This window comes from Pipistrellus kuhlii, unplaced genomic scaffold (genome assembly GCF_014108245.1).
Source record: "Pipistrellus kuhlii isolate mPipKuh1 unplaced genomic scaffold, mPipKuh1.p scaffold_m20_p_41, whole genome shotgun sequence".
NCBI classification, from domain to species: Eukaryota; Metazoa; Chordata; class Mammalia; order Chiroptera; family Vespertilionidae; genus Pipistrellus; species Pipistrellus kuhlii.
The window spans coordinates 240,410-267,817 of NW_023425542.1; the positions used below are offsets into that span (position 1 = coordinate 240,410).

Below are 27,408 nucleotides of genomic sequence, written 5' to 3' on the forward strand. Positions count from 1 at the left end.
ATAACCAATGGAGACAAAACTCTGGGGGGTGAGGGCATGTATGGGAGTGGGGTGGGGGGGGGGGCAATGGTAAGATATGTACACATATAATACCTTAATAAAAAATGGGAGGGGAACCCACTGTGTTAAAATTTAATTGAAAAAGCTTTGCAGTTTTTGTTTTAAGGGTGCATCTTACCATCAGTGAACCTCAGATTTGATGAACTATGATGTTTATAACGTTCTTTTATTGGCTTTGCATGTAAATAAACTAGTGTAGGTGGCTCTAAATTCTTAGGTAATATTTTTCTCTGAGGTTCTTTAGATGAACATGGGACATTCATTGTTGCGGCAGAAAATACAAGGCTGGCTTGATTTTTTGGTGGCTTTAAAATTGATTTACATTTTCTATTTCAAATAATTAAGAAGTGTTTTTGCTTTTATTATTGGTTTTGCTCTTAGTTTTAAAAGTAATGTTTTATGATCAATTTTGATTTTCTTTATTCTTATTTTCAGTCTTCATTCATTTATCAATGTAGGAAGCAAAAGGGCTGAATTCCTCACAGAGCCACCCTCTCTATGTATCCCTGGAAATTTCTACAACTGGCAGTTTTTCAATCTCTAGCACCTGTATTTGTCATTTCAGATTCTTTCCACTTACTGATTTTTCATTCTGCACATGGACATGTTTTTATAGCTTGTATCTATAATTTATAAGTGTTTAGGATCCATATTGCCAATTTCGTTTTCTTAGCTGTTAATTATTTTTACTGTTCTCAAAGTCATCTTGCTTAGTCTATTTTGATTTTTATTTCACAGCACGTGCTGCTTATTATCTATCTTCCTATTTCTTCAGACCCATTCTTGGGCTTTCTCTTTCTTGCCCAGTGCATTGGAAGGCTCACCCCTATGAATTGCAATGCTTGTGCTTTGTTTCTAGCTGGCTTCTGGGTGGATTTGACCAATGAAAGGCACTAGCAGGAGATACAAACAAGGGAAGGAGAGGGACTTTGTCTATTTATCTATTTATCTATCTATAATCTATTTATTTGCATCATCCCTTTAATCAAAGGGACTATAAAGACTTCTTTCCATTGCTAGTGTTGGGATTTTTTGCTATCATTGTTGGTTCCTTTAACTATATCTATTGCTCTTCAGGTGAAACACTTGAGAGGAATTATGTTTCCAGCCAGGATTACAACTGATACAATATTTAAAAAACAACAACATGTTTTATTGATTTTTTACAGAGAAGAAGGGAGAGGGATAGAGAATCAGAAACATCAATGAGAGAGAAACATCAATCAACTGCCTCCTGCACCCCCTGCCCCCACCCCCCCCCCACCCCCCCACTGGGGATGTGCCCGCAACCAAGGTGCATGCCTTTGACTGGAATCAAACCTGGGACCCTTCACTCCACAAGCCGACACTCTATCCACTAAGCCAAACCAGTTAGGGTTGATACAATATTTTGTAAAATTAGAAATGTGCCTAGAAAATAGAATATTAACGTGGGATCCTGGGACTGAGTAGCTCACACATTTAAGGAATGCAAAGGTATTGACACTTGCCATCCCCAGCAAGCAAGGGCATCACAATTACTTAAATGATTACTGGTTGTACAATGGTTAGGGTGCTTGTGGAGGGCAAGACTTTAGGGGACAAGGAGTGGTGTTCTTGATTACAATGACAATCATGGTTTTTACAAAGATTGTGGGGGTGGTATAAATTTTATGGATATATTGGAGAGCTTGCAAAAGAAAAAAAGAAAAGAAAAAGCTTATGACCTTGAATATCCAACTGAAGGCCAGAATAGACATCCTGAGAGTTTTATGGGGAAAAATAAACCTACCTCATACCACACACACAGCTATTGACCTATATAAGAAATTAGAAACAATATTAACTTTGGTACAGGCAAAAATTACTTAACAGGATACAAGAAGCAAGAAGCACTAATCATAAAAGAAAATATTCATAAATTTAACTTTTAAAAATTAATAATTTTGCTCATCAAAAGATAGAATGAGGAGAGTAAAAAAAAGATAAGAAAGTGATTGGGAAGAGATGTTTGCAAGGTATATTTCTTTAAAAAAAGGGCTCAGATCCATAATACATTAAAAACTCATAGAAGTCAATAAGAAAAAGTCAATTCAATCAAAACTTGGTTTAAAAGGACATGAAGACATAATTCACCAAAAAATAAATAAGTAAACAAAAATTGGCCAATGAACATATGAAAATGTGCTCAACATTATTAATCAAGCAAACTAAATTTTCACCAAGATAACATTACATAGTCACCACAACAGCTCAGTATTGAAAAGACTAATAATCCTAAGAGCTGGTGAGAAGGATGAGTAACTGGATGCCTTCCCATTGCTGATAGGACAGGAAATTGGTACACTCACTCTGGAAAAGTGTTGATAGCACTTCATTTTCCTTCAGCAAAAGCTAAGCAAACTTCTACTGGTGATGGCAGCAATTCTATTCCAGGTATATACCAAACAAAGGAAAACTTTGTCCAGCAAAAGTCTTATGCAAAAATGTTCAGAGTTACTTTTCTTAATAATAGACCCAAATGGAAATGATTCAAATACCCATCCACAGGCAGTGGAATGGATAAATACATGATAGCATATTCAGACAATGGAAGGCTACAAAGCTGTACTAATATGTGGGACAATATGAAGGAATTGCAGAGTCACAATGTCAACCGAGGAAAGTCAGACACAAAAGAATATATACCGCATAATTCTGTTTATATGAAGCTCAAAACCAGGCAAAACTACGGGATTGGAAGTCAGAATACTGGCGAGCCTTAGAGACACATTGAAAGGAGAGTGGCTGGAGGGAGCTTTCTGGAGGACGGGAAATGGTCCATGTCTCGTTCTCTTCCCAACCCCTCCTAATGATACTCAGAGTCATTTTTGTTTATCTCATAATCATATTATGGCCGATGGTCAGATTCTTGTATGCCAACACACTAATGCTGTCTCAACAAATGATTCAGACAAATAAACCACAAAGGTAACATTGACACCAGCATAAATTGAACAAAAGTTTTATTGACGTAATCGAGAATAAGTAAACACAGTGGTGAAGATGTGGGGAAACAGAATCAGAACGTTGTAGTCTTTCCTTATCCTTGAATTAGGACAGACCAACAGAGATTTTATGGTGATAGCACCGATTCTGGCAGTGAACCCCAAGGACACAATACTGAGGTCCAAGAAACCAGGCTTTTGAAGTCAGACCAGAAACCTTTAGAGAGCTCGTTGTTTAAAATTCTATCAGAGGCTTACAAGACCAGAAAAAAATTGGTTTTAAGCTGGACAGTCAAGAATGGTGACAATATAAAAAACAAACCAAAAGAAACCAGTCTCATGCTTGTCTTGGGGACATTCTGGTTAGACCTTATCAGGCATCTCCAAGTTTACCCCAATCTCCAAACGTAATCAATACTCTATGAAAGTGCTACTTGAGCGTTACTGGGGAGACTCTGTGTCTGAAGGTAATCTCCCTTGCCTTTTATGTTACTGAATTTCAGCATTACTTTTATGCAATTGGTAGCTTCATCATCTTATGACTCCTCTTTGAAGAAAACAAGACCTTGTATTAGGCAATGGTTTCTTAGATATGACACCCAAACCATAAAAAAACAAAAGAAAAAAAATGGAAAAATTAAACCATCAAAATTAAACGTTTGTACCTCAAAAAGCACCATCACAAAAGTGAAAAAAATTACCCACAGAATGAAAGAAAATACATGCAAATCAGATATTTAGTAAGAGACTTGAATCAAATATATAAAGTCCTCTCACAACCCAACAATAAAGACAATTAACCCAATTTTTAAATGAGCAAAGAATTTGAAGACATTTCTACAAATGGTCAATAAACACATGGAAAAATGCTTAACATCATTAGCCATTCAGCAAATAAAAGTAAAAAACACGAGATACAATTCCTCACCCACTAGAGTTACTACACTAAAAAAATTTTTTTAAAAAAAGACAATGACAACTGTTGGTGAGGATGTGAGAAACGATCCTCACACATTGCATGTACAATAGGATTGTAAAATGGGACAGCTTCAGTTTGGCAATTCCTCAACATGTTAAGCAAAGAGTTAACATATTGATAGGACATAGCAATTAGATTCTTGGGTATATACTTCTGAGGATATGAAAGTATATTGCTACACAAAAACTTGTACATAAATGTTCATAATGACATTATTCATAAGAACAAAACGTGGAAAAACATCAAATGTCCATCAACCCAAATATCCTAATAAATGGCTCAACAAATTGTGCATTATCCCTACAATAAAACATTATTCAGCCATGCAAAGGGATGCAGTATTGAGGTATGCTACAACATGGATGAATCTTGATGACATTATGCTGAATGAAATACCCCAGTCACAAAAGGACAAATACTATGATTCCATTTATATGAGAGACCTAGAAAGTCAAAATCATACAGATAGAAAGTAGAATGGTGGTTGCCAGGGACTGTGGGGACGGGGGAATTAAGCATTTAAAGGGTATAGTTTCAGTTTTACAAGATAGAAAGAATTCTGACTATGGATGGCTGTGATGATTACAAAACATTTTGAGTGTATTTAATGTGACTGAGCTGTACAATTAAAAATGGCTGAGATGGTAAATTTTATGAGTATTTTACCACAGTTAAATTTTTTTTAAAAAATCTATCACTCAATAAGTTTTAGACTTTAAGATTTGTTAAGATAGCCAATTTTTTTTCATTTGTCTTCGAATTCCTGATTCACATAGAGCGCTGACACCAGTAAAAGTGAATTCCTCACCTGCTTTCGTCAAGTAAACCTTTCCACGTTGGGAAACAAAGATGATCTCGGAATTATAGAAACTGTGGTAAGCATTCTTTATGACATCGTCGTGAAAGTCCGCTAACAAATCAAATGTGTTGGCACCATCGATTGAAAGCCATATCTAAGGGAATAAAAAGATAACGCCTCATTAAAGAGCTGCCCTGTGACAGTAGGCAATTACTTATCAGCCTACTCTCCTAAGTGGTCCTATCCATATTCCCACATCAATCTAGCCCCCCCTTTCCTCCCTCTGACACGTACGGACTTTTTCTTATTCGGTCTACTACTCTGCGTGTCCTTCTTAGAGTTTGTTATGACAGTGTATGTGGTGGGCTCAGGTCTGCACAGTGTGCATGGTGCAGGCAAAAAAGAATGAGGTTACTCCCATCATCTCCCAAGTGGGATCTATCTGTTTATAAAAGGATGAAGTGCTGGTGGATTTCGATAGGGGGGGAAGAGTTGACCCCATATCGACATGAGATTCACGTTCCAGGCACCTGGCAAATATGTACGCAAACATGTTTGGTGAGGAAGAGCCCTTGACATTTGTAAAAGTGTGTCGTGGGACCTTAGTAAATCCTCAAATATACTCCACCAAACGTAGCATGTAAGTTTCTGTTCCCCATCGTTTGTTAAGGGCTGTTAAAAGATAAATCAGATCATAGGTTGGATGAGTCTTACTCGGTACTTCTTTTAATGGCCTATGTATTATTCAAATGAGTATTTCTGGTTTTTAATTCCTTCTTAAAATTAATTTTAGTGGTAAGTTATAACTGAAAATAGGTTTTTCTTACATTTAAAACATTATAATATGTCTGAAGTCTCTTTGACTACCATTAAATTATTTTTTATATGCCATCTGATATAATTTATGGTCTCCTCTATCTCTTCCCAGAGGTAACTACTGTTATCAATTTGAAATTTCTACACATTCTCATACAATCACACTCCACCATCACCACCACCACCACCACCACCACCACCAACAACAACAACAGTTCACTTATGGTGAGGAGGGGAGGAAGCATGTATCTGAGTGTGGCACCACCTTTACACTTGGGCAAGAGGGACCCTTGTCCTGGACTGCATACTTAGTGTGACTACATTTTTCCAACACCACAGAGAAAGTTTATTAAATAGCACGTGGGCGCTTCCATCACTCAGGGGTGTAGCACTCATTGCTGGCATAGCCCAATCCATGAACCAAACATAGGATATTGGAGCCTCCATCTTCACTCTTGCTTTGGATCATGCAAATGTTACCGGTGAGCATAGTAATGGGTGGGGAGGTGGGAAGAGGAGGGAGCTCTGAACAAAAGGTTCAAAATGGCATCCTCCTGTACCGGTTGGGCTGTAAGTTACACTTTCCACTCAATATATTTCAGTCCATTTTATTAGCTCATGTAGATCTTCACATTCTTTTGTACTGATGCATAGTATCCAATAATTATAGATATATTATACTTGAGATACTCTATTTTCCTATGAATGAGAGTTTAAAGGTTGTATAAAAATGCTCACTGTCATAAATAATATGACAATGACCTTTCTGCCTGCTCATTTATACTAATGTTAGTGTATCTCTAGAGCAGGTACTGAAAAACCAAGTTGCTGAGTCCAAGGCTATGCATCTATATCTATATCCATATATATAAAAGTCTAAGCAACCGGCCGATCAGCCAGTAGCTATGACATGCACTGACCACCCAGGGCAGACATTCAAAGCAGGAGCTGCTGAGGTGTGGTCACTTGACAGTGGTGGTTCTCGGGTGACACACCAGGAACCAGAGAGGAGGGAGCTCAGTTCTAGGGTGTGTCACCTGAGAACTGCCCTCTTGCAATCTGGAACCCCTCGGGGGATGTCAGAGAGCCAGTTTTGGCCTGATCCCCACCGGCCAGGCCAAGGAACCCCACCAGTACATGAACCCTTGCACTGGGCCTCTAGTACTAGTATGTCTATAATTTTAATAGATACTGCAAGACTGTTCTTGAATTTTGCCAAGACCAGATCATAGTCTTACTAGATGCAATCGGGGCTGTATAGGGCTGGCTGACCGGGCCATGAGGAGGGACTGTGGGACGTTGGCTGTGGGAGTGCACTGATTACCAGTGAGCAACTCCTGAACTGAGTGTTGACCCCCTGGTGGTTGGTGTGCATTATAGCAATCGGTTGACCGAATAATGGTGGACCAGTCATAATGGTCACTTAGGCTTTTATACATATAGATAAATAATGTATGTAAGTATAATTTCTCCAAACCTCATCAATACTTGATTTTATCAAGTTTATTTTTAATTGTTACTGATTACTTGAGTGAAAGCAATGGTATCTCATAGCATTGTTCTAAATGTTTTAAATTATTACTCTATGTTCACTTTTATTTTTCTTATGTTACTTATTATGATGAATATGTGTAAACTGACAGCCTAACCCAAGAATTAGCTTATTGCTAATTACCTTTTCCTATATTTCTTACCAATCCTATTACTCTACCTCTTTCCACAAAAATATTCAATGTCCTGAAATATGTGTTTTTTTATTCCCTTGCTATTTTTTTTGTTTTAGTACATATGTATGTTTAATGTATTGCTTGATTTTACTTTTGCTCTTTATACTCTTTTTTTATTCAAAGGAATTATACATATATTGTCTTCTAAAACTTATTTTCCCCCCAATATAATTTGATATGGTTCAGTTAATTTTCTTTTAATGAATTATGTGAATAAAATGTAATTTATCCATTCTGCTGATCATGGGCATCTGGATTATATTTAGTTATCCAATGCTATTGTTAACAGTGCTGTGATGAAAATTTTAACTGTTTCCCCATATATATATTTTTCCTTGCCCCAAAAATGACATTGGCAGGTCACAGAATAGGCAATATTAAAATTTACAGGGTGATAATAATGCCAAATTGTTTTCCTAAAAAATTGTGGTAATTTACTCTTCCATCATATCTTTTAGAGTTTATTTTCTACTTTTTAAATTTTAAGACTTATTTTTTTCTTTGTCTTATTGCATTCCCATATGTACACTCTTTTACTTTTTTGTTTGTTATTGCTTTTTTGATTTTTATTTTCTTCACTCTTTTACTTCTTATAAATAATTTCTTAATAGAACTCCAACATTAATTAAATACAACCCTCTGTCTTCTGTACTATGTGTATACTCCACAAATGAACATGGAGAAGAACATTCAGTAATGCTGCCCTGGCCACACTTGAGCATAAAAACTGTATTCCCTTAGTTCATCCTCCCATCTTCCTAGGCAACCATTCTACTCTGTTCTCTCTTTCCTCAAACCCCCAATATTCTTCCTCCCTCCTCACTCTCAAATAATGACTTTGATTTTTTTTTATTGATAAAATGATTCCCACATGCTTCCATTACCACATCTATACACCTACTGCTTTTAAACCCATAAACCTTTCCTTCCCTGTGTCGCTGTAGGATAATTCTCCACTGAAGGCCAACTTCTCCACTAGTGCATAGATCATCTCTTCTCTCACCCATTTATTTATTTATTTATCTATTTATTTATTTATTTTTATATATTTTATTGATTTTGTACAGAGACGAAGAGAGAGCTAGAGAGTTAGAAACATCGATGGAAGAGAGTCATCGATCAGCCCGCAACCAAGGTACATGCCCTTGACCGGAATCGAACCTGGGTCCCTTCAGTCCCCAAGCCAACGCTCTATCCATTGAGTCAAACTTGTTTCGGCTATTTATTTTTTTTTTAAAATAATTTTATTTTATTTATTTATTATTTTTTTTAAAAAAAATATATATTTTATTGATTTTGTAAAGAGAGGAAGGGAGAGAGATAGAGAGTCAGAAACATTGATGGGAGAGAGTCATCGATCAGCTGCCTCTTGCACACCCCCCACCGGGGATATGCCCGTAACCAAGGTACATGCCCCTGACCGAAATCAAACCTGGGACCTTTCAGTCCCCAAGCCGATGCTCTATCCATTGAGCCAAACCGGTCCTGGCTTCTCTCACCCATTTAGAAATAGCCATCACTCCAGAAATTTCTCCCCTCTCTTTCCTCCATTATCAATTTCCCCCTCCTATTGAATAATTCCCATTATCACACAACATAATTTCTCCAATCATTAAAAAAAAGATCTTTCCTCCTTCAAACATTGTCTTATTTTACTGATCCACTTTTCAGAAAAATGTTACAAAAGAGTTCCTCTCCTCTTAGGCTCCCTTATGTATGTATGCATTTTGTTGTTGTTATTGTTGTTAATCCTCCCCAAGGACATTTCCCCATTGATTTTTATAGAGAGTGGAAGGGAGGCATAGAGACAGAGAGAAACATCAATGTGAGAGACACACATGGATTGGTTGCCTCCCCAGGATCCTCGTGGAACCTGCAAGTGAGGCATGTACCTCTGACCAGAATTGAACCTGAGACCCTTCGGTCCGAGGGCCGACATTCTAACCACTGAGAAAAACTGGCTAGGGCTTCTCCCGGTCACTCTTCAGTGGACTTTCCACCTCCCTGATCACCAGTGATGGTTTTTCACTTGATGTATAACCACTCAGCATGATTCATACCCACATACAGCGAAATGTCACGTGCACGTGCCTGATTGCCATAGGCATACAGAAAATGGCTCCGTGGATGGAAGTTCATCCCAACAGGAGAGGAGAATGATGAGGGGAACGTGAAAAGTGGAAATTTCCGTCTTACTCTTGGTTTGTTATTTTCCAGGATGTGTACAGAGGCAGCTGTCTTTCTCTAGAAAAAAAGCATGAGCAATCATAAGAAATTTTCCGTTAGTAATACTAAATCTGTGTTACAATGTTTAGAGTTTCCTGCTACTCGGGTGCTGATTAAGATAGAGACCAATTAACAGTCTAGAACTGGGAGGATTAGCAGCCCCTGACATCTCTTTACTCTGCTTTCCCCAATATAGATCCATTTAACAGCTGTTGAACATGAAGTTTAGAAGATTAAATAATTTGTCCAAGGACCTGTAATAAATGGCAGAATGACTGAACTCAGCAGAAAGACTCCAATGCCTAGGCTCATAACTATCACTTTAAACTATGTTTTAAAACTGTGGGCCCTGGGCCTATACTCCATTTCTATTGTATCATGATCTTGAAGGGGATCAGAATATGTAACCCAACATATGCCACTTTGTTATGAAGATTATTTTAAGCGGAAGACATCTGAGATTCAACAGATGCAGGAAAAAAAGGCTTTCTCTTATCTGACTAAAAGCAGCAACTTTGAGAAATAAGATCACCACCAATTCTTCTTCAGGGTGGATGTACTCCCAGAGGGAGAATATGAATAAAACCTACCCCAGTTCCTTCCTTCGTGGAAGATGTATAAGCTGAAGAAGACAGAAAGACCACTCACACCTATATAAATCCACTTTAGTATCTCCTGCAAAGCCATTATCTTTTCATTTTTTTCCTTAAGTGCCTTTATCACCCCCCTTAATCTATTAAGATGGTATATAACCCCACAATTTTAACCACCTTTTTGAGTTACTCATCACTGATTTGTACCTGCCTATAGATGCACTACACACATAGTTTTCTTTTCTTCTTTTACTCTATCTTTTGTCAGTTAATTTAAAGGACCCCTGGTTTCTGAACCTAAGATGGTAGACAAAATTATTTTTTTCCCCTAAAAATCAAAGGGAAGGGCTGGACTTATACACTTTTTTTAAAAATAGAATTTTGTTAACTTCAGAGAGGAAGGGAGGAGGAGAGAGAGATAGAAACATCAATGATGAGAGAGAATCATTGATCGGCTGCCTCCTGCATGCTCCCAATGGGGGATCAAGCCTACAACCTAGGCATGTGCCCTTGACCAGAATCGAACCTAGGACCCTCAGTTCAGTAGACCAATGCTTTATCCACTAAGCCTAACCAACTAGGGCTCATATATGTTTTTAATGGCTCCAATTTACAGTTAGGGTTAAGACTCTTTGGAATCCTATCTAATAAAAGAGAAACACACAAATTGACCATACCTTCTCTATGCCCACAAACCATGCCCACCAGCCAATCAGGGCGGGTATGTAAATTAACCCAACCAAGATGGCAGTTAATTTGCATATCTAGACCAAAGCAAAGACTGAAGACAGTGTAGAAAGAAGCCAAGGCTGCAGAAAGGAGCAAAGCTACGGAGAAGCAAGTAAGCTGGGCTGGGGAGAAGGGAGGGAAGTAGGTGGGTGGGGGGAGAAGGGAAGGAGCAGGTGAGGAGGGGAAGAAGGGAGGGGAGCAGGCGGGTCAGCGACTGCAGCAGGGAGCCCTATTGTAGGAATCTTTCTGCAACGAGCCTCGAGTAGGAAATATAGATCCATGGCAACTTAGTTCCATTATTTGTTAATCTAAACTAACCACTTTTATGAAATATTACATTTCTATAGACCTAACTCAGTTTATAGTCTCAGAGAATAATCAACAAAGAATCATTACGCAAGTAGTATCGTATTTTCCATTTTCATCAAACTGAAGGGCAGAGGAAAGAAATCTCTAAAGTGTCCTAATCTATATTATCAGCCATAAATCATTTTGCTGTAGCTAATTTTATCCATTTCTATTGCCAAAGATAGCAAGAATTCAGAAATAGTTTTGCTTAGTTAAATTTTCATGGTTGTAGCATCAAGACCAATCACTTTCGGGCTGTAAGGCCTACCTTGTTATGTAAGAGATAGATTCCAGAATTATGCTCTTGGTCAACCAGGAATGTTACTACAGTTGGATTGGCGGTTCTCATTTCATTTTCAAGGTGAGGTAAGCAAGCCAACCATTCAAGAAATGGCTCTTTACTGTAAAAACAAGAGCTTGACTACAAAAAGAGAAAGGAGAAGTTAATGTTGTTTTTGACAGATAAGTTCTAATTAGTTCTCTTAAGCAAATGAAATAATGACTGGCTAAAAATAAAAGTGTTAAATCTTTAATGTCTGTGCGTCTCTCCTAGGGGATGTGAGTTCAGAAAGCATCCCTTTCTGGCATAGATGATTTTTCTGGAACCACTGTGCAGGTCTAGATTGAGCATGACTAGGTAATCACCATTTGACCTCAGTAGAGGTACCACTGGGAGCAAAGAGTGGTTGTTAAGCCTCTCAGGCTGTAGAACTGCCACTGTTTTCGATGAATAACAATCCATAAAAATCATGTACAATAGAACTTCTTACCTTTTAAAATATTCAATGCCATACCTCACTTAAAGTCCTGTTTCTCTCAAAGGTGACAGTAATATAGTCAACTATAAAATATAAAGGTATAGAAATTACAAGCAGCATCTATATTTCTAAGTTCATCATTAAATATATGAGAATCAATTTTCTTGCAGGACATGTCTGTTGTTTCATATTTAAATGAATTGCTCTTCTTAGTTTGAAGCCATGAACTTATATGAAACAAACTTATCTTTACATTTTATTCTATTTTTACCGTATTTTCCGGCATATAAGACGACTTTTGAAATGAAAAAAAGTCAACTGAAAATCAGGGGCAAAAGACCAAAATTGCACAAAAATTACCTACAGATCTTGATGGCAAAGTAAGTCTTTTCTTTGAAGTGGGGGGTAGTCTTATACAGCGAATATAGGCCTAAACCTGTGTTTTAACTGTAAAATTTTCCGTCCTATACGCCGGAAAATACGGTATTTGGTCACTAGAAGCCCAGTGCATGAAATTCGTGCACTTGGGTGTGTGTGTGGCGGTGGGGGGGGGGGGGTTCCCTCAGCCCAGCCCATGCCCTCTCACAGTCCAGGAGCCCTCAGGGGATGTCTGACTGTGGCTGCAGGCTGAAGCCAGCAGTTGGACATCCTTAGCACTGCTGCAGAGATAAGAGAGGCTCTTGCCACTGCCACTGCACTTGATAGCTGTCAGCCTGGCTTCTGGCTGGGTGGTGCTCCCCCTGTGGGATCCAGCTGAAACTGGCTCTCTGACATCCTCCGAGGGGCCCCGGATTGTGAGAAGATGAGGATGCAGGCCAGGCTGAGGGACCCCACTGGTGCATGATCAGGGCTGGGGAGAAACATGAGATTGGCTAGCCAGGGAGGAACTATGGGAGGGCTCCAGGGTCTGTCCAGCCCATCTTGCTCAGTCCTGATCAACTGGACCCCGGCAGTAAGCTAGCCTACCGGTCAGAGCATCTGCGCCCTGGTGCCATAGCGACTGGTTGACTGGTCAACTGTCTGCCTCCTGGTGGTCGGTCAGTGCATATCATAGTGGCCTTAGCATATCCTTAGCATATTACGCTTTGATTGGTTGAACAGCTAAACAGTGGACCGCATACTTAGCATATTAGGTTTTTATTATATAGGATTTTATTTCATCTATATGTGCTATACATATTGAAAAAAAAAGCCTGTTAATATCTCTTTACCTAAAATTTACCTTCAAAGTGTTCTCTGTTAGCAAAACATCTTTCATTATACCACAGTTTTCCTTTGACATAGTCTTCCTACATAAATAAATAAAAATATCATTTAGGCATTATGTGGACTTAAGATATAAACTAGAAAACCTTCAAAAAATTTTAAAGTTCAATATTTCAGGAATGGGGGCAAGTAAAGAGAGAAATATTATATGCAAATGAAAGGTTGTAGAATGAGGACAAGAAACAAGACTAATGCTTTTGAACAACACACACACACACACACACACACACAAATAAAAAGAAATTTCATCTGAATTAGCATGTGTTGATGGCAGATGTCCCAGACTCTGAACTAGTCATTTGGAAGCCACAGAAATTATTAGCCTTTCACCACAGTCACGATGGGTCACATGTGTATCCTCTAGTTTTCATTAGCTGCAGCCAGGCTTAAGGACTCTTCACAGAAGCCTGACAGGTTCAAGAAGCAATAAGAAAAAAGCCACAAAAATATAGGTTTTGAAAAACTGGTCATACGAGAGAAGCTTTTAAGAAAGGGAGGTTGTATAATGTTGTATATGAATTATGTGCAAGACTTTGAGGTGGTTTTTTGGTTATAGGCAGAGTCTGACTTTCAAATTATTGTTGAGACAAAAAGAGAGACCTTTGTACATTTTTAGAGGTCAGTAATAAAATCTGTATAATCTGCGCATTAAAATCCTTTTAAATGTTCTAAAATTGATCATGGGAATGGTTGCACAACTCTGAGAACAGACTGAAGTCCACTGAATTTACATTTTAAATGGGTGAACTTTATGCTGCGTGTGTTACACCTCAATACAACTGCTAAGCAAACAAAATAGGTTTTCAAAACAGAATAAAACATTTGTTTGAATGGTGTGGTAAGGTGTTATACTAAATGAAACTTCTGAGTTCTTATATAAATCTCCAGGTTTGCAGGACACCCTGGTTATCATTATACTATCTGAGCAATTAATATAGAAACTTTATTGGGCCTTTACTTATTCCTTTTCCTCCTTTTTAGATTTCTTATATGTATTTCCTACCTGGAATCAAACAGGTAAGAGCCCAGTCAATATCTGTGGGGTAATCTCATCCAATCATGTTGACCTCATTCCGGAAGAGGAGCTCATGACCCAGGTCCGACTTCAAGTCATAAGGATTGGTCAGGATGGAACACGTGACCCAAATCAGGTTAATGAGTCTGTCCTGAAAACTTGATGGAACTACTGGGAAAGAGAAACTGTGTTCCTGTTGGGATTGCTAGACGGGATTGCTTGTGAACCTGGTGGCTATTATTACTCACAGTTAGAGGAAACTTCCTGAGAATGAAGCTAATGGCTTGAGGGGAGGGGTAGGCATGACAGGAATGAAGAAGTAGGGAAGGCCCTGACCACCAAGGAGCTTGTATGTCTTACACAAGTTAGAATTGTATCCTTGAGGAAGTGGCCAAAGTCCCCACTATTTCTTTCTTTCTTTCTTTTTTTATATAAAATATATTTTATTGATATTTTACAGAGAGGAAGGGAGAGAGATAGAGAGCTAGAAATGTTGATGAGAGAGAAGAGGCAGTAGATACCAGCTGCCTCTTGCACACCCCTTACTGGGGATGTGCCCGCAACCAACGTACATGCCCCTGACAGGAATCGAACCTGGGAACTGGTTTCGGCAGTTCCCACTATTTCTACTGAGCGAATTATGGCGCCTAATTGTTTCTCATGCCAATTTCCCAACTTAGCATCTCTGTACCTGCTGTTACCTCTGTCCGAATGTGCTTCTTTAAGTCATTCAAGTGTCTGCTTCAACTTCACCTCCTTGGAGAGGTCTGCTAGATATAATCACCCCATTTAAAGCAGAATGCTATCTTCCCTCCACTCTCTATTAACCTGCTTTAATTACCTGTTTTAATTTCAATAAGCCCTGATTACTACCTATCATCATTTTATGCATTTTTTGTGCGCTTATCTCCCTTAGTAGTCCTTGAGAGCAGGGACTGTGTCTTATTCATTATGGAATTCTTCTTGTCTAAACAACTATAGACTATAGAAAGTACTCAACACATATTTGCAAAATGGATGAGTAAATGAGTAAGTCATCAAGTAGTAACTCCTTCAAACCTGCCCAAACAGCCACGAGCATCCCATTCTTACCACCCTTCCTTCTGTCATCATAAAAAAGGTCTTATCTAAAGGTAAATCCTTATCATTTTTAAGAATTACTTCCCTTTTGAACTTGCCCGAAGGTACGTGTGAGGAAGGACTGAGGAGGAGTCATGGCAGAGGCTAGGAATACTCAACATTTTTGTTGTGTTTTCCAAAGGAAAGCATGCTTCTATGTTGATGGAAATAACCCATTGAATCATGAAAGTTGACCTTGACCTTGTAACAGAGAGGGAAGATAGCTGATAGAATAAGATCCACACAAAAAGCCAGACACCGAGGTGTGGCTAGTTTACATGGCCTTTCGTGCAAATTAGAAAGTGACTTTCTACAGGTAGACACAGTCCTGCATGGGGTAGATGAATGGGGCATAAAGTGTTAGTCAGATTTCAGCCCCCCCCCCCTTTTTTTTCAACTGGGTGCCCTGCAGAAAACACCCGAACACCAAAAACAATCCTGGTCAGCAGGGGTGAGGGTGGTCTCTGAAATAAGGGAAGGCACTTTTTTTCTTGGGACCAGAAGAGTAATCGTTGCTTGATAGTTGGTAGAAATACAATATATATTTAGCTCAAATGAGAAGTAATATGATAATAACAGGGATATTGTGAATTCTTGCCTTGTACTTCATTTCTTAGGGCACAAAGGAAAACATATCTTTTAACCAACCCTTGGAAATGTAAAGTTTCTTACCCTTTCAAAACCACAAAAGTCTGCCCTTGAAAACTAGAAGGAAAAGAAAAGGAACTTTAATGTTTGCTTGATATGAAAAGGCATAACTAACTGCAGCAATTGAAGTGACACTAAATGCAATGTTTCCTTTATATCCCAGTGGTCAGGAGAGTCGCATTGAAACCAGCCTCTTAACCAGGTTTACACAATATCCTGGAGATTTCCTCTTCAGTCTTTGCCTTGTTTCACCATTTGATTACTTTATACCTTAACTTAATTCCAGAAAGGGCCTGGAATCCAAACCCCATCTGTTGATGATTTAAATGGAGGAGCTGAGAAGTGTGTAAAAATACACTAAGTCTGTCACCCACTTGGGATTAGGAAGGCACACCCTAAATCTGTCCTTTTCTCCTTGGCCTCCTTCTGCCCAGCCCAGTGCAGTCCCTGGGTCAGGCCCTCTGTGCTTTGTCCACCACTCTCTGCTTCAGCAATCCCGTGATAAGCACACAGAAGGCCAGATTAATTGAGCAACAAATGGTATTTTCTCAGAGATAGGGAAGAAAGTGGGGAGGCTGTGAATACTGGTATAGCTGAAGAAAAGTAATAATTATCATGCATAAGAAATATCTACTTCTCAACCAATACAATTGCCCTTTCCATACTTAACTCTTATCTTTTCTTCTATTGTTTCTAAATCTTTATTATTACGCATATTTCTGCTATGGTAATTTTTGAGAGGTATTCATCAACATGCTTAAAAATTTCATGCTATGCATATTGTATAATCTTCACCAAAACGTATATTCTCTTCTCTCAATTACAAGAGTTAATTTAATTTATGTTACTTTGTACTATGATATTTAGCTTTACAAATCACATCAAAGCATTTTGGAACATATATAACTATAGCTAGATAGGTAGATAGATAGGGTATTTTCTCCTTATATGTATTTAAAACTTACTATAAATTGGTATAATAACAACACTAGCACCATTTCAAAATATTCAACACAATATTAATAATAAGGCAAAAGAAGAAATCACAATATTATGCTTTTACATTTTTTAAAAGGAAGAAGCATTTCAATTTTAAGATATACCATATATAATTCAAGTATTCAATGTTTCTACTTTATGTCATGAAAGACATTTAAGGTTAACTAATCATTACAAAGCAGTTCACATACCTTTAGAATAGGGGTTGATGGATAACGAAGATCTCCACTTATAAAAAGTCCCAACGAGGTGAGGATAACTAAGAAATGATTTGTTAAAACCATATCCACCACTGAAAGCTGTGTATGTTCTAAAGGAAGAAATCATACCGTGGATTACAAAGTAAGGAGAAGGTGAAATATTGATCAAATGCTGACAGAGATGAAATGTTGAAGATGAGGGCACTGTTAGAGGATTTACCTTCTCCAATTTTGGAATAGATCATATCTGTCAGGTTATACCAGGTAGTATCATCATAATGCCAAAATCCGGAAAAGGTGAGGCCTAAGTAAACACCTATCAGGAGAGGGAAGGAAAATTAAGATAAAGTAAGTAACTCGATTCTGTGGTGCGAGGTCTTCATGGGCTCCATCTTCCAACCTCCCCTCCACTGCCCTCAGATTGAATCTCACTTCCCCAAGCACTGGGAAGATGAAGTAACTTCAGATTATGCCACAGGATGTTAGCCAACCATCTGATTTAATTACTAAGTATTTTGTTTTTATATGGAAGTGGGGTCAGAATATGCCACCCCAAAACATGCCACTTAGCCATCAGGATTATTTTGAGTTGAAGGCCACTGAAATCAATAGATGCAAGAGGAGTTCTCTATCTTCCCCTCTTCTGCCTAAAAGCAGGGCAGAAATTTCTTCTTGAGAAAAATGCCCTATTGTACCAGAAAGAGAACACTCTTATCACTAGAGTAGACACTGAGACAGGTTTGTATAAAAAGATCTTACAAAATAACTCTTATTAGTTTCCCCCCTCCCCAACCTGCTTATTTCCTAGTCACTTTCCCACACTTTATCATCCTTTCCTTTGTTCAAATGGCATGGAAACTTCTGAATTTAACTACTATTTGAGTTTCATTCACTTATTTTCTGTGAACTCCCTTGAATGTAAATATTAATAAAACTTGCACTCCCACCAAAACCGGTTTGGCTCAGTGGATGGAGCATCGGTCTGTGGACTAAAGGGTACCAGGTTCGATTCCGGTCAAGGGCATGTACCCTGGTTGCGGGCACATCCCCACTGGGGGTGTGCAGGTGGCAGCTGGTGGATGTTTTTCTCTCATCGATGTTTCTGTCTATCCCTCTCCCTTCCTCTCTGTAAAAAATCAGTAAAAAAAAAAAAAAAAAAAAAAAAATTGCACTCCTTTTCTCCTGGTAATCTTTGAAGTCTAATTCACACCCCTTGGGATTGAACCTAAAAAAGTAGATGAAGAGTTTTTTCTTCCTAAAATCCCTCTGAGCATTAATATGTCCCTATCTCATTAGTACAACTTTAGTAAACAATAAAAAAGTCTCTAAAGAAAAAAATTAAATTGTAAACTCCCAGAGAGAAGAAATTATATTTGATTTACTTCAATATTTGTGATTTTAGAGATAGAAAGATATTTGCCAATGCCTTGTGAAAACCTATTTTGTGAAGAGTTTGGATTTTATTCTAATGGGCAAAGGGAAGTTGATAAGTGATGTGAGTTGACTGACACTCAAGAAGATCACTCTGGTGGCTGTGTGGAGGGTGAGTATACTGGGACAAGACCAGAAAAGGAGGAGACCACATTAGAAGCCGTCAATTAGTCTTGTGGGAAAACAATGTTGACTTGACATAAGATTGTAGTGGAGGTGAAAAGTAGTCACCTTGGGGACAGACGCTGGATATAGCACCATCCTGGAATGTCAGGAGTCAGAGTAGTCAAGAATGTGTCCTAGATTCTAGTTTCGAGTTACCTGATATTAATTAGGAAGAGTAGTTTCGAGTTACCCGATATTAATTAGGAAGAGGAACTGATTTTAGAGGGAGATGAATCAAGAGTTCTGGATTGGGATGCTCATCACACAGCAAGACAAATGTAAACTCGACAGTCAGATAAAGGAGTTTGGTCTCCAAGGTGTGGTCAACACCAGAAATGCAGATGTGGGAACTGTCAGCTTGAAAATGGCATTCCCGGCCCTGGCACTGGGTTAGGTTTCCCAGGGAGAGAAAGTGGTTACCTCAGGAAGGAGAGCCACGGACCAAGCCCGGGGGCTCATCAGCATTTTAGGGTCACAGTGGAAGAAGCCAGCTGGGAAAACTAAGAAGCGATTAAGAGGCAAGAGAAAAGCCATCGGAGGTGGTGTCAAGAAAGCCAAGAGAATAAAATGTTTTGAGGAACGAGTGGTCAGTTGGGTCAATGCTGCTCAAAGAGAACTGGCAATGTGGAGACTGTGGGTGGCCTTGGGAAGAACCGGTTAGCAGAGTGGTGGGGACAGGTCTGATGTGTGGTGAAATGAAAATGCATGGGCAGTGGACAATGGAGCCGCCATCTGCAATAAATTCTTTCTAGAATTTCTGGCTTTGAAGGAAAACAGAAAAATGGGGGATGGGAATAAAGTGAGATTTTGCTTAAAGCTGTGGGATAACAGGGTATGCTTGTATGCTGATGACCTGATCCCATACGGAAGAACATACATGAAAGGTGAGATGTGCAGGCCAGATGCAGGAGTAAGACTCTTCAGATGGCTGGGCAGGGCTTGGGATCCAAAACACAAAGGGTGAGGAGTGACCTTAGATAGCAAGCAGAGTCGCTTCCCACAATGAAAGAGACAAAGCAGGGGACTACAAATACAGGTGAAATGGCAGCATGCAGGCACAAGGATAGAGTTCTTGCAATCAGTCTTGATTTTCTACATGAAGAATTACAGGCGCAGCTGAGAGTGAATAGAAAATGAAGGTGATGCTGAGGGTTTGAGAAATGGGAAAGAGGTGTGCTAAGCTCATTTTGCCAAGAGGGAAAATAAACATACCAGGGAAGAGAGAGAGGATTTCTGGACTGTGCTGAGTACCCACTTGAGACTTGTGATCCCAAATTTTACAGTCAGGCCAGCTGCTGGAATTAAAGTGGGATTAGTATACATAATTTTTTTTTTCCTAGCAGTATTCTGCTATTATATTCCAGGGTAGGGGTAGAGGTGGTTTTAACCAGAGCTGGGTTAATGCAGGTAAGGGAGATAGAGAAGGGCGAGGGAGTTACAGAAGTATTTATAAGGATGGACTATGCAAATGACGGTGGAAAAAAAGAAGGAAAAATTCTGGGTGATGAACAAAGTGGGAGGGGCACCACGGTGAAGTCTCAATGAAATCAAAGAGAAGTTGGAGTGTGAGTACTGGGGGAGACTGAAAGAACAGGAGACAGTGGGCAGAGTGTGAGACGCCTGCAGTGGAGATTTGGGAGTAGTAACATTATTAGAGACAACGAGGTCAAGAATATGACCATAGAAGTAAGATGAGGGAAGTTCAGTGAGGGAGAGGAGGCCTTGGAACTGAGTATGGCATAGGTCATTCATAAGTTTGGGACAATAGTAACAGAAGTAGGGCAGAGAGGATGTCAGGGGTCTAAGTGAGTGAGTGTGAGTGATGGGAAGGTTACCACAGGCTGGCAATAAGAAGCGGTAGAGGGAGGCAAGTCTGAGTTTAAAGGAACTGGGTATTTCAGAGAAGACAAGAGTTATTATTATTCAGAAGTAGCCCTGGGAAACAGGGATGACAACCCTGCCCCCAGGCTCTGAGACACGTGACACCTTGGGGAGGAGGCTACAGGAGGAAGAACGTACCTGGGAATGGCCAGGTTATTCTTTGAGGCATGGAAGTGAGGGAGGTGTTCAGAGTAAAGATTGGAAGTGTTGGGGAGTTTACCGATGACAGACCACAAATTGCCCTGGATGGATCTGGCTGGGTGGAGAGGGGCAGATTTTGGGTGAAATGAAAGGAAATCAGAACAGTTTGTGTGTTTGGGTGACCATCGGTGGCCTAGGAAATGGAGGTTTCTGGGTGACTGGTAACACTATGATGGGAGGCATGGCAGGGGTGTTAGCAGTGTCCCTGAGGAAGAAGCAGGTTATAAGTGCAAACTGGAACACCCCCTGTGCTCCTGGATACCTGTACCCACCATTAATTCCATGAGGTCTGAAGGCTGCGGGGCTGGACAAGGGCCTCCCCTAGGAACTGCTAGTTGTGGCAGTGGCAGCTTCATACTATGGGAGCCTTTTTTTGCTTGAGTGCAGTGGTGGCCAGCTGGGGGAAAGGTGGCTTCATCTAAAGAACAGGTTGCTGGCCCTAACCAGTTTGGCTCAGTGGATAGAGAGTCCGCCTGCAGACTGAAGGGTCCCAGGTTCGATTCCGGTCAAGGGCATGTATCTTGGTTGCAGGCACATCCCCAGTAGGGGGTATGCAGGAGGCAGCTGTTTGATGCTTCTCTCTCATTGATGTTTCCAACTCTATCCCTCTCCCTTCCTCTCTGTAAAAAAATCAATAAAACATATTTTAAAAAACACGTTGCTGAAGCAATTTATTTTCTTAAGACCTGGTGGTGATCTACTGAGAGAGACCTTAGCAAGCAGAGACTGTCCCCTCTCTGTGATTCTCACTTGTGTGGCAATATTGAGCTCAAGGCAGTAAGCACAGCTCCTCTCCTGTTGGCTCACAGAAGTAAGGCAGGATTAGGGGTTTAAGGGAAGGAGGAGGGGCCATAGCCTGGCGTCCATAGAACAAGCCGGAAAAGGACTGAACTTCCGTGAGTTGAGATGGAGGGGAAAGAGACACATTTCTAACTAAACAATTCAGCACAAGCAGGCACTGAGCTAGAGATCGCAAAGACTGAAAGCCATTGGAAATGCAAAAAAAGTTGGGGCAAGCCTAATTGTCTTTCCCTATGCCAATGCATAGTTTGAATCTATTACTTTATAGTAAGTCATGGTAGAGCAAGTTTATGTTCTTTTTATTCTTTTTAAAAATTGTGTTATTCAACAACAACAAAAAAATGTGTTATTCATATTGCTTCACTCTCCCATATGATTTCAAGGATTGGGTTGTCAATTTTCTCTCTCTCTCTCTCTCTCTCTCTCTCTCTCTCTCTCACACACACACACACACACACACACACACACACACTGCTGTAATATTTCTTGGAATTGTATTGAATTGATGGATAAATTTATAAATGATTAACATCTTTAAGATACTAGAAGTTCCTGTTCATGAACATAAACATTTTATTTATTTAGTCATTTTTAAAAACATATATTTTATTGATTTTGTATAGAGAGGAAGGGAGAGAGATAGAGTTAGAAGCATCGATGAGAGAGAGTCATCGATCAGCTGCCTCTTGCACACCCCCTACTGGGAATATGCCCACAAACAAGGTACATGCCCTTGACTGGAATCGAACCTGGGACCTTTCAGTCCCCAAGCCGATGCTCTATCCATTGAGCCAAACTGGTTTCGGCTATTTAGTCATTTTTATGGCCTCCGTTAAACTTTTATAATTTCTGCCCAGCAGGCCTTGCAACTCTTTAGGGTTTGTTTGTTTTGTCTCTTTCTAGGTACCTTTTAGGGTTTGTTACTTTCTGAATAAAAATTTAAAAAATTTTTGTCTTTGGTGGAGTGGTTTTCATCAATTGTTATTATAGCCTTTAATTCTGTGGCACTCCCACATTTGTTCTGAGAGCTTTTCGGTGGAGTCTTTCGAACTTGTATGTGGATATATATTAACTATGAGTGATAAAATTTTCTTATTTTAAAAATTTATTTATTTACTTGTACCTTCATATTTACTGGTTTTGGGGGACCAGGAGGTCATCAAGGACCTGAGATAAACAACTAGAATAATACAATTAGTAGTTGAAATATGAAAGGATCCTAGCATTACAGTAGTAATGGCAAAGCACATACATAATAAATATAATGATGCTATGGTACCTTAGAACTGCAGGGCCTGTTTACACATGGCAGGAACAGCCATGCACAAATAGATGGATGAGAATCATCGAGAATGATCTCTGGCAGGAAGTGAGGCATTGGTGGAAGGCAGAGGACAAAGGAAATCAGGAAAGATGCTCAAGTCAAAACGGCAAGAAGTCACAGGGAGAAAAATCGTAAATCACACTTGCAAGCAGACGGGGTGCCGTGAGGAAAGGTAAACCCTTAGGTATTTTTAGGAAGTGCTTTTACTCCCATGTCCATACATTTAGCATGTACCACCAGTTAAACACATGCCAGCTGTTCCAAAGTAGTCCAAAACCTCACTTCTCACTTTCATCAAAGCCCTTCACTTACCGTTGAGTGCCGGGTCCAGAAGGAAGCCAAGCAATGCCACGTCGTTGGCGCAGGGGCATTTTGTGGCTACCAGGTCAGCCAGCTGGGGAAATATCTTTTCGATGTTGTCTTTTGTTATGACAGTCCCAAGGTTCCACTGAAGAATGGGCTCTGTGAAAACCAAGTGCAGGTGTGTAAATAGCGGCAGCTCTCTTGAAGATGGAACATCGCTTCTTTCCTTTAAGGATTTCAGAGCAACAACGTGAATGAACGATTCCATTGTTCCAAAGATGGGGATATTACCTCACTCTTCATTCATTAAAATTTTATTTCCCAGAATAGGAAGCATGAAGCCTAATTGCCCTTCATGGGGGCCTGGCAAGGTCACCCTGCAGAAGTGCATGTGAGATGGAACATACTGACTGCCTTGGCGATCTTTGGAAAATTGGATAATTGGCCACGGGATCTACCCCCAGAAACTGAATCTTTGGGGCACAGGATATGCACATTTATAAACTGGAGCACAACTTCTGCTTCAAGAATCCATACATTTAGTACTTTTATGTTTTATTTTTTATTATCTTTTAATTGATTTCAGAGAAAAAGGGAAAAGGAGAGAGAGATAGAAACATCAATGATGAGAGAGAATCTTTGATCGCTGCCATTCTGGGGGTCAAGCCTCACAACCCAGGCATGTGCTCTGACTGGGAATTGAACCTTGACCTCCTGGTTCATAGGTCGACACTCAGCCACGCTGGCCTGGTTACATTTACTTTTTGTTCTCTTCTCCCAACACCATCTCATCAGCAGTAGATACATGAAAACAAGAATAAATCCAGAGTAACAGTGGAGAACAGGGAAGTTATCATTAGTGGCCAAGACACTCAGAATTCTGGGAGACAGAAAGAGGGTGGAACCTACAGGAGAAACCAATCAGAGGTGGGACAGCTTCAACCCAGCAATCTGTTCTTGCATGTACAAAGGGTTGAAGCCGAATAAAGTCAAATTTTACTGCATAAGAAAATGGGAGGCTTTCTTTTCTTCTGGGGTGGGGGGGGGGGGTGGGAAGAAAAAAAAAAAAAAAAAAAAAGAAGAAAAAGGAAGAAAAGAAAAAGAAAGAAAGAAAGAAAAGAAATGAGAAAAGAACATCCAAAAAGTAAGCCAGGGAAACCTGACAGAATACGGCACTCTGAATTTCAAAAACATAGTCAAAGGACTTTAAAGAACAGAGATATCTGATAATCAATTCTTGAACTGTTTACATTTCTTCAGTGTAAACCTCCTCCGCCTTTCCAGACTTTTAATAAAATCTGCTACAAAACCAAAGACAGCACATGATATATTTTTCACGGAGCGCAAAGCCAGGAAAGGAACTAGATTTCCATCTGGGTTGACATAGTGTCGGGACGGCCAAGAAGGAAAAGAGACACGATTTATAACCAAACGAATCCATGCCAAAAGTCAGAGAAATGTGGAGCAGGGCAGCTGACTTTCTAGGGCATTGCTCCAGTAAGAGATCTAGGATTTATCCTCCATGCCTGGTTTCCCTCACCCCCAGTCCACCAGGAAGTCATATCAGCTCTACTTCCAAAACATATTCTGAAGACTCCTACTTCTCACCACCTCTACTGCTAACCCCACAGCCCAAGGACTTCTGGACCATTCTTTGAGTGGAATAGGGCATCAGCTGCCAACCAATTTCCTTTATTCTATTCTTGCCATCCTTCCCCCAGTATTCAGTTCTCTACACAGCAGCCAAAGTGATCTTTTTATAAGGCACAAATCAGAATTTATCACTCTCCTGCTTAAAACACTCCAACAGCTTTTCACTCTAACTTGAATAAAATCCAGACTTTTTACCATGATCCCTGCCAGCCTCTCCAAGGTCATTATACACGACTCTGCCTGTCACTTACTATGCTCCTCCAACACCGGTCACCTCTCAGATCCTCTGACAGGTGGATCCCAGTGCTACATCTGGAACCTTTAAGAACTACTCATTTGTTAAGCTCTGTACACTCTAAATAAGTGTACGTTAGTTTTTAATGCAGTATGTAACGCTCTGTGTACATTTCAATATGTAGATGATTCAGATTTCAGATTATTTTTTAAATGGATAGAACTTTATGTTGTTATTTTAGTATTTAAAAAGTAGCATAAGACATCAAAATATCATAGTCTCAAAGACTTGCAATGACTATTGAACAACTGACTCGCTACTGATAAAAATTGTGGACAATATGACAACAGGAAAGACAGCATTTTGTTCTTTTGTTTTAGATATGTTCATTTAAGTTAAAGAAAGAAAATAATGCAGATATGATTGAAGATACCTCTGCTCCCCTCCACAGTCCCATTCCCAAATTCTTCCCAATCGCAACTGCTATTATGAAATTGCTGTGTGTATTTCTAGTCCAATGTCTTTCTTTTTTCACTACTAAATATATGTACCCATGAACAAGATATAGCATTGCTTTATTTCTTGAATAAATTTCCTGATATATATATATATATATATATGATTGATTTTAGAGAGGATGGGAGAGGGCGAAAGAGATAGAAACATCACTGATGAAAGAGAATCATTGATGGGCTGCCTCCTGCATACCTCCTACTGGGGATCGAGTCCACAGCTCAGGATCATGTGCCCTGAGCAGGAATCGAATCCAAGACCTCCTGGTTCATAGGTTGATGCTCAACCATTGAGCTGCAATGGCTGGGCATGAATTTTCTGAGTTTTAGATAAATGCTTTCCTACTTTATTCTGAAACTTGATTTTTCACTCAATGTTTCTGAGTTCTGTTCTTGATGACATACATGGGTCTATTTGCTTCATTTTAACAGAACATATCACATACATTTGTCCTTTCCCTATTGCTGTACATTTATGTTGTTTTCCATCTTACTTGTTACAAAAAATGTTGCATTAAATAGGTTTGTATATGTCTCTTGGTACCTATGGAATCTTTTCTCAAGAGCAGCTCTGCACATCTGAATCAGCTGTGAGAAAGTCTTTGCTTTTAACAACAGATGCCTGGCCCCACTTATGGAGATGAGATTTTAATTGGGTATAAGGGGTGGTACAGACATCATTACTTTTCTTAAAGCTACCAAGGTGATCTTTTAATAAAATGTACTATTTATATTTACTCTGCATAGCATCCTATTAAAGTGGGAGTGAAGAATAAAAGTAAAAAGGAAAGTGAGGATAAATACAAAATCAAGGGCTGAGAATTTAAAAAAAATTATGCTATAGCATTATAGGTAATTCAAAAATTGGGCTATGAAACAGACAACTGAAAAAAACAAAACAAAACAAAACAAAATACCTAGTCAGTTATATCACTCAGTGTTTATAACCTTAAAGTTAACCAATTTTTCATGAAAAAATAGAAATGTTCTTACTAAGACTGAACAAGAAATTTTGCTGATGGTCCTCCTAAAGAAGACTGATGCAATGAACAGTATCTTCTAAAACATCTTTATAAAAGATGCGAGAATTAACTTTAGAAAGCCATTGTTTATTCTGACCTGCAATGTGGCTATTGAGAGAACGTATTTCCATATTTCTATAGCACCCTTTATATCACTCTGTTAACAATTACCTACATGTTTTTCATTCTTTGTCTGCCTCATTAGGATTGTGAGCCCCTTCAGAGTCATGATAATTTCCTAATTACTTACTTCTAGTGCTTAGCACAGAGTTAGGCATATAGTAGGTTACAAGATTTGTTGCGAGAATATTACAAATCCCATTTTACCTCGAACTTTATCCAGTAATGTTCCTTCAGTAGTATAAGAATTTAATTCGTGTTGCAAAGAAATTCTTACTACCCATTCTTCTACAGCTGCAATATCTATTTGAAAACAAAAGGCAAATAATTAACTAATATTTAGTATGTCATGTTGGTAAAATTTAAGTCTATATGAACATTATCAACAATTATGACCCTTCATTTCTCAACCATTTTGATTGCATTTATATATATTTTATTTAGTCTGCCTACAAATATTTTGATGATACAATAAGAAAAAAAGAATTGGGAAGTGTTCTATCACCACAGCA

The 27,408-nt window shown here is 39.2% G+C and overlaps 1 protein-coding gene across 1 annotated transcript in view; it reads right to left on the minus strand.

The window, feature by feature from the left end:
* Nucleotides 1-27,408, minus strand: part of CATSPERB (cation channel sperm associated auxiliary subunit beta) — a 78,491-nt gene that overhangs the window by 37,527 nt on the left and 13,556 nt on the right. Inside the window, exons 5-14 of the mRNA XM_036411622.2 lie at nucleotides 27,104-27,199; nucleotides 23,364-23,513; nucleotides 17,469-17,564; nucleotides 17,240-17,358; nucleotides 16,074-16,106; nucleotides 13,224-13,290; nucleotides 12,038-12,084; nucleotides 11,500-11,664; nucleotides 9,439-9,585; nucleotides 4,814-4,958 (exon numbers count right to left, since the gene is read on the minus strand). Of these exons, the coding sequence (XP_036267515.1) occupies nucleotides 4,814-4,958; nucleotides 9,439-9,585; nucleotides 11,500-11,664; nucleotides 12,038-12,084; nucleotides 13,224-13,290; nucleotides 16,074-16,106; nucleotides 17,240-17,358; nucleotides 17,469-17,564; nucleotides 23,364-23,513; nucleotides 27,104-27,199 (1,065 nt within the window). The remainder of the gene's footprint in view (nucleotides 1-4,813; nucleotides 4,959-9,438; nucleotides 9,586-11,499; nucleotides 11,665-12,037; nucleotides 12,085-13,223; nucleotides 13,291-16,073; nucleotides 16,107-17,239; nucleotides 17,359-17,468; nucleotides 17,565-23,363; nucleotides 23,514-27,103; nucleotides 27,200-27,408) is intronic.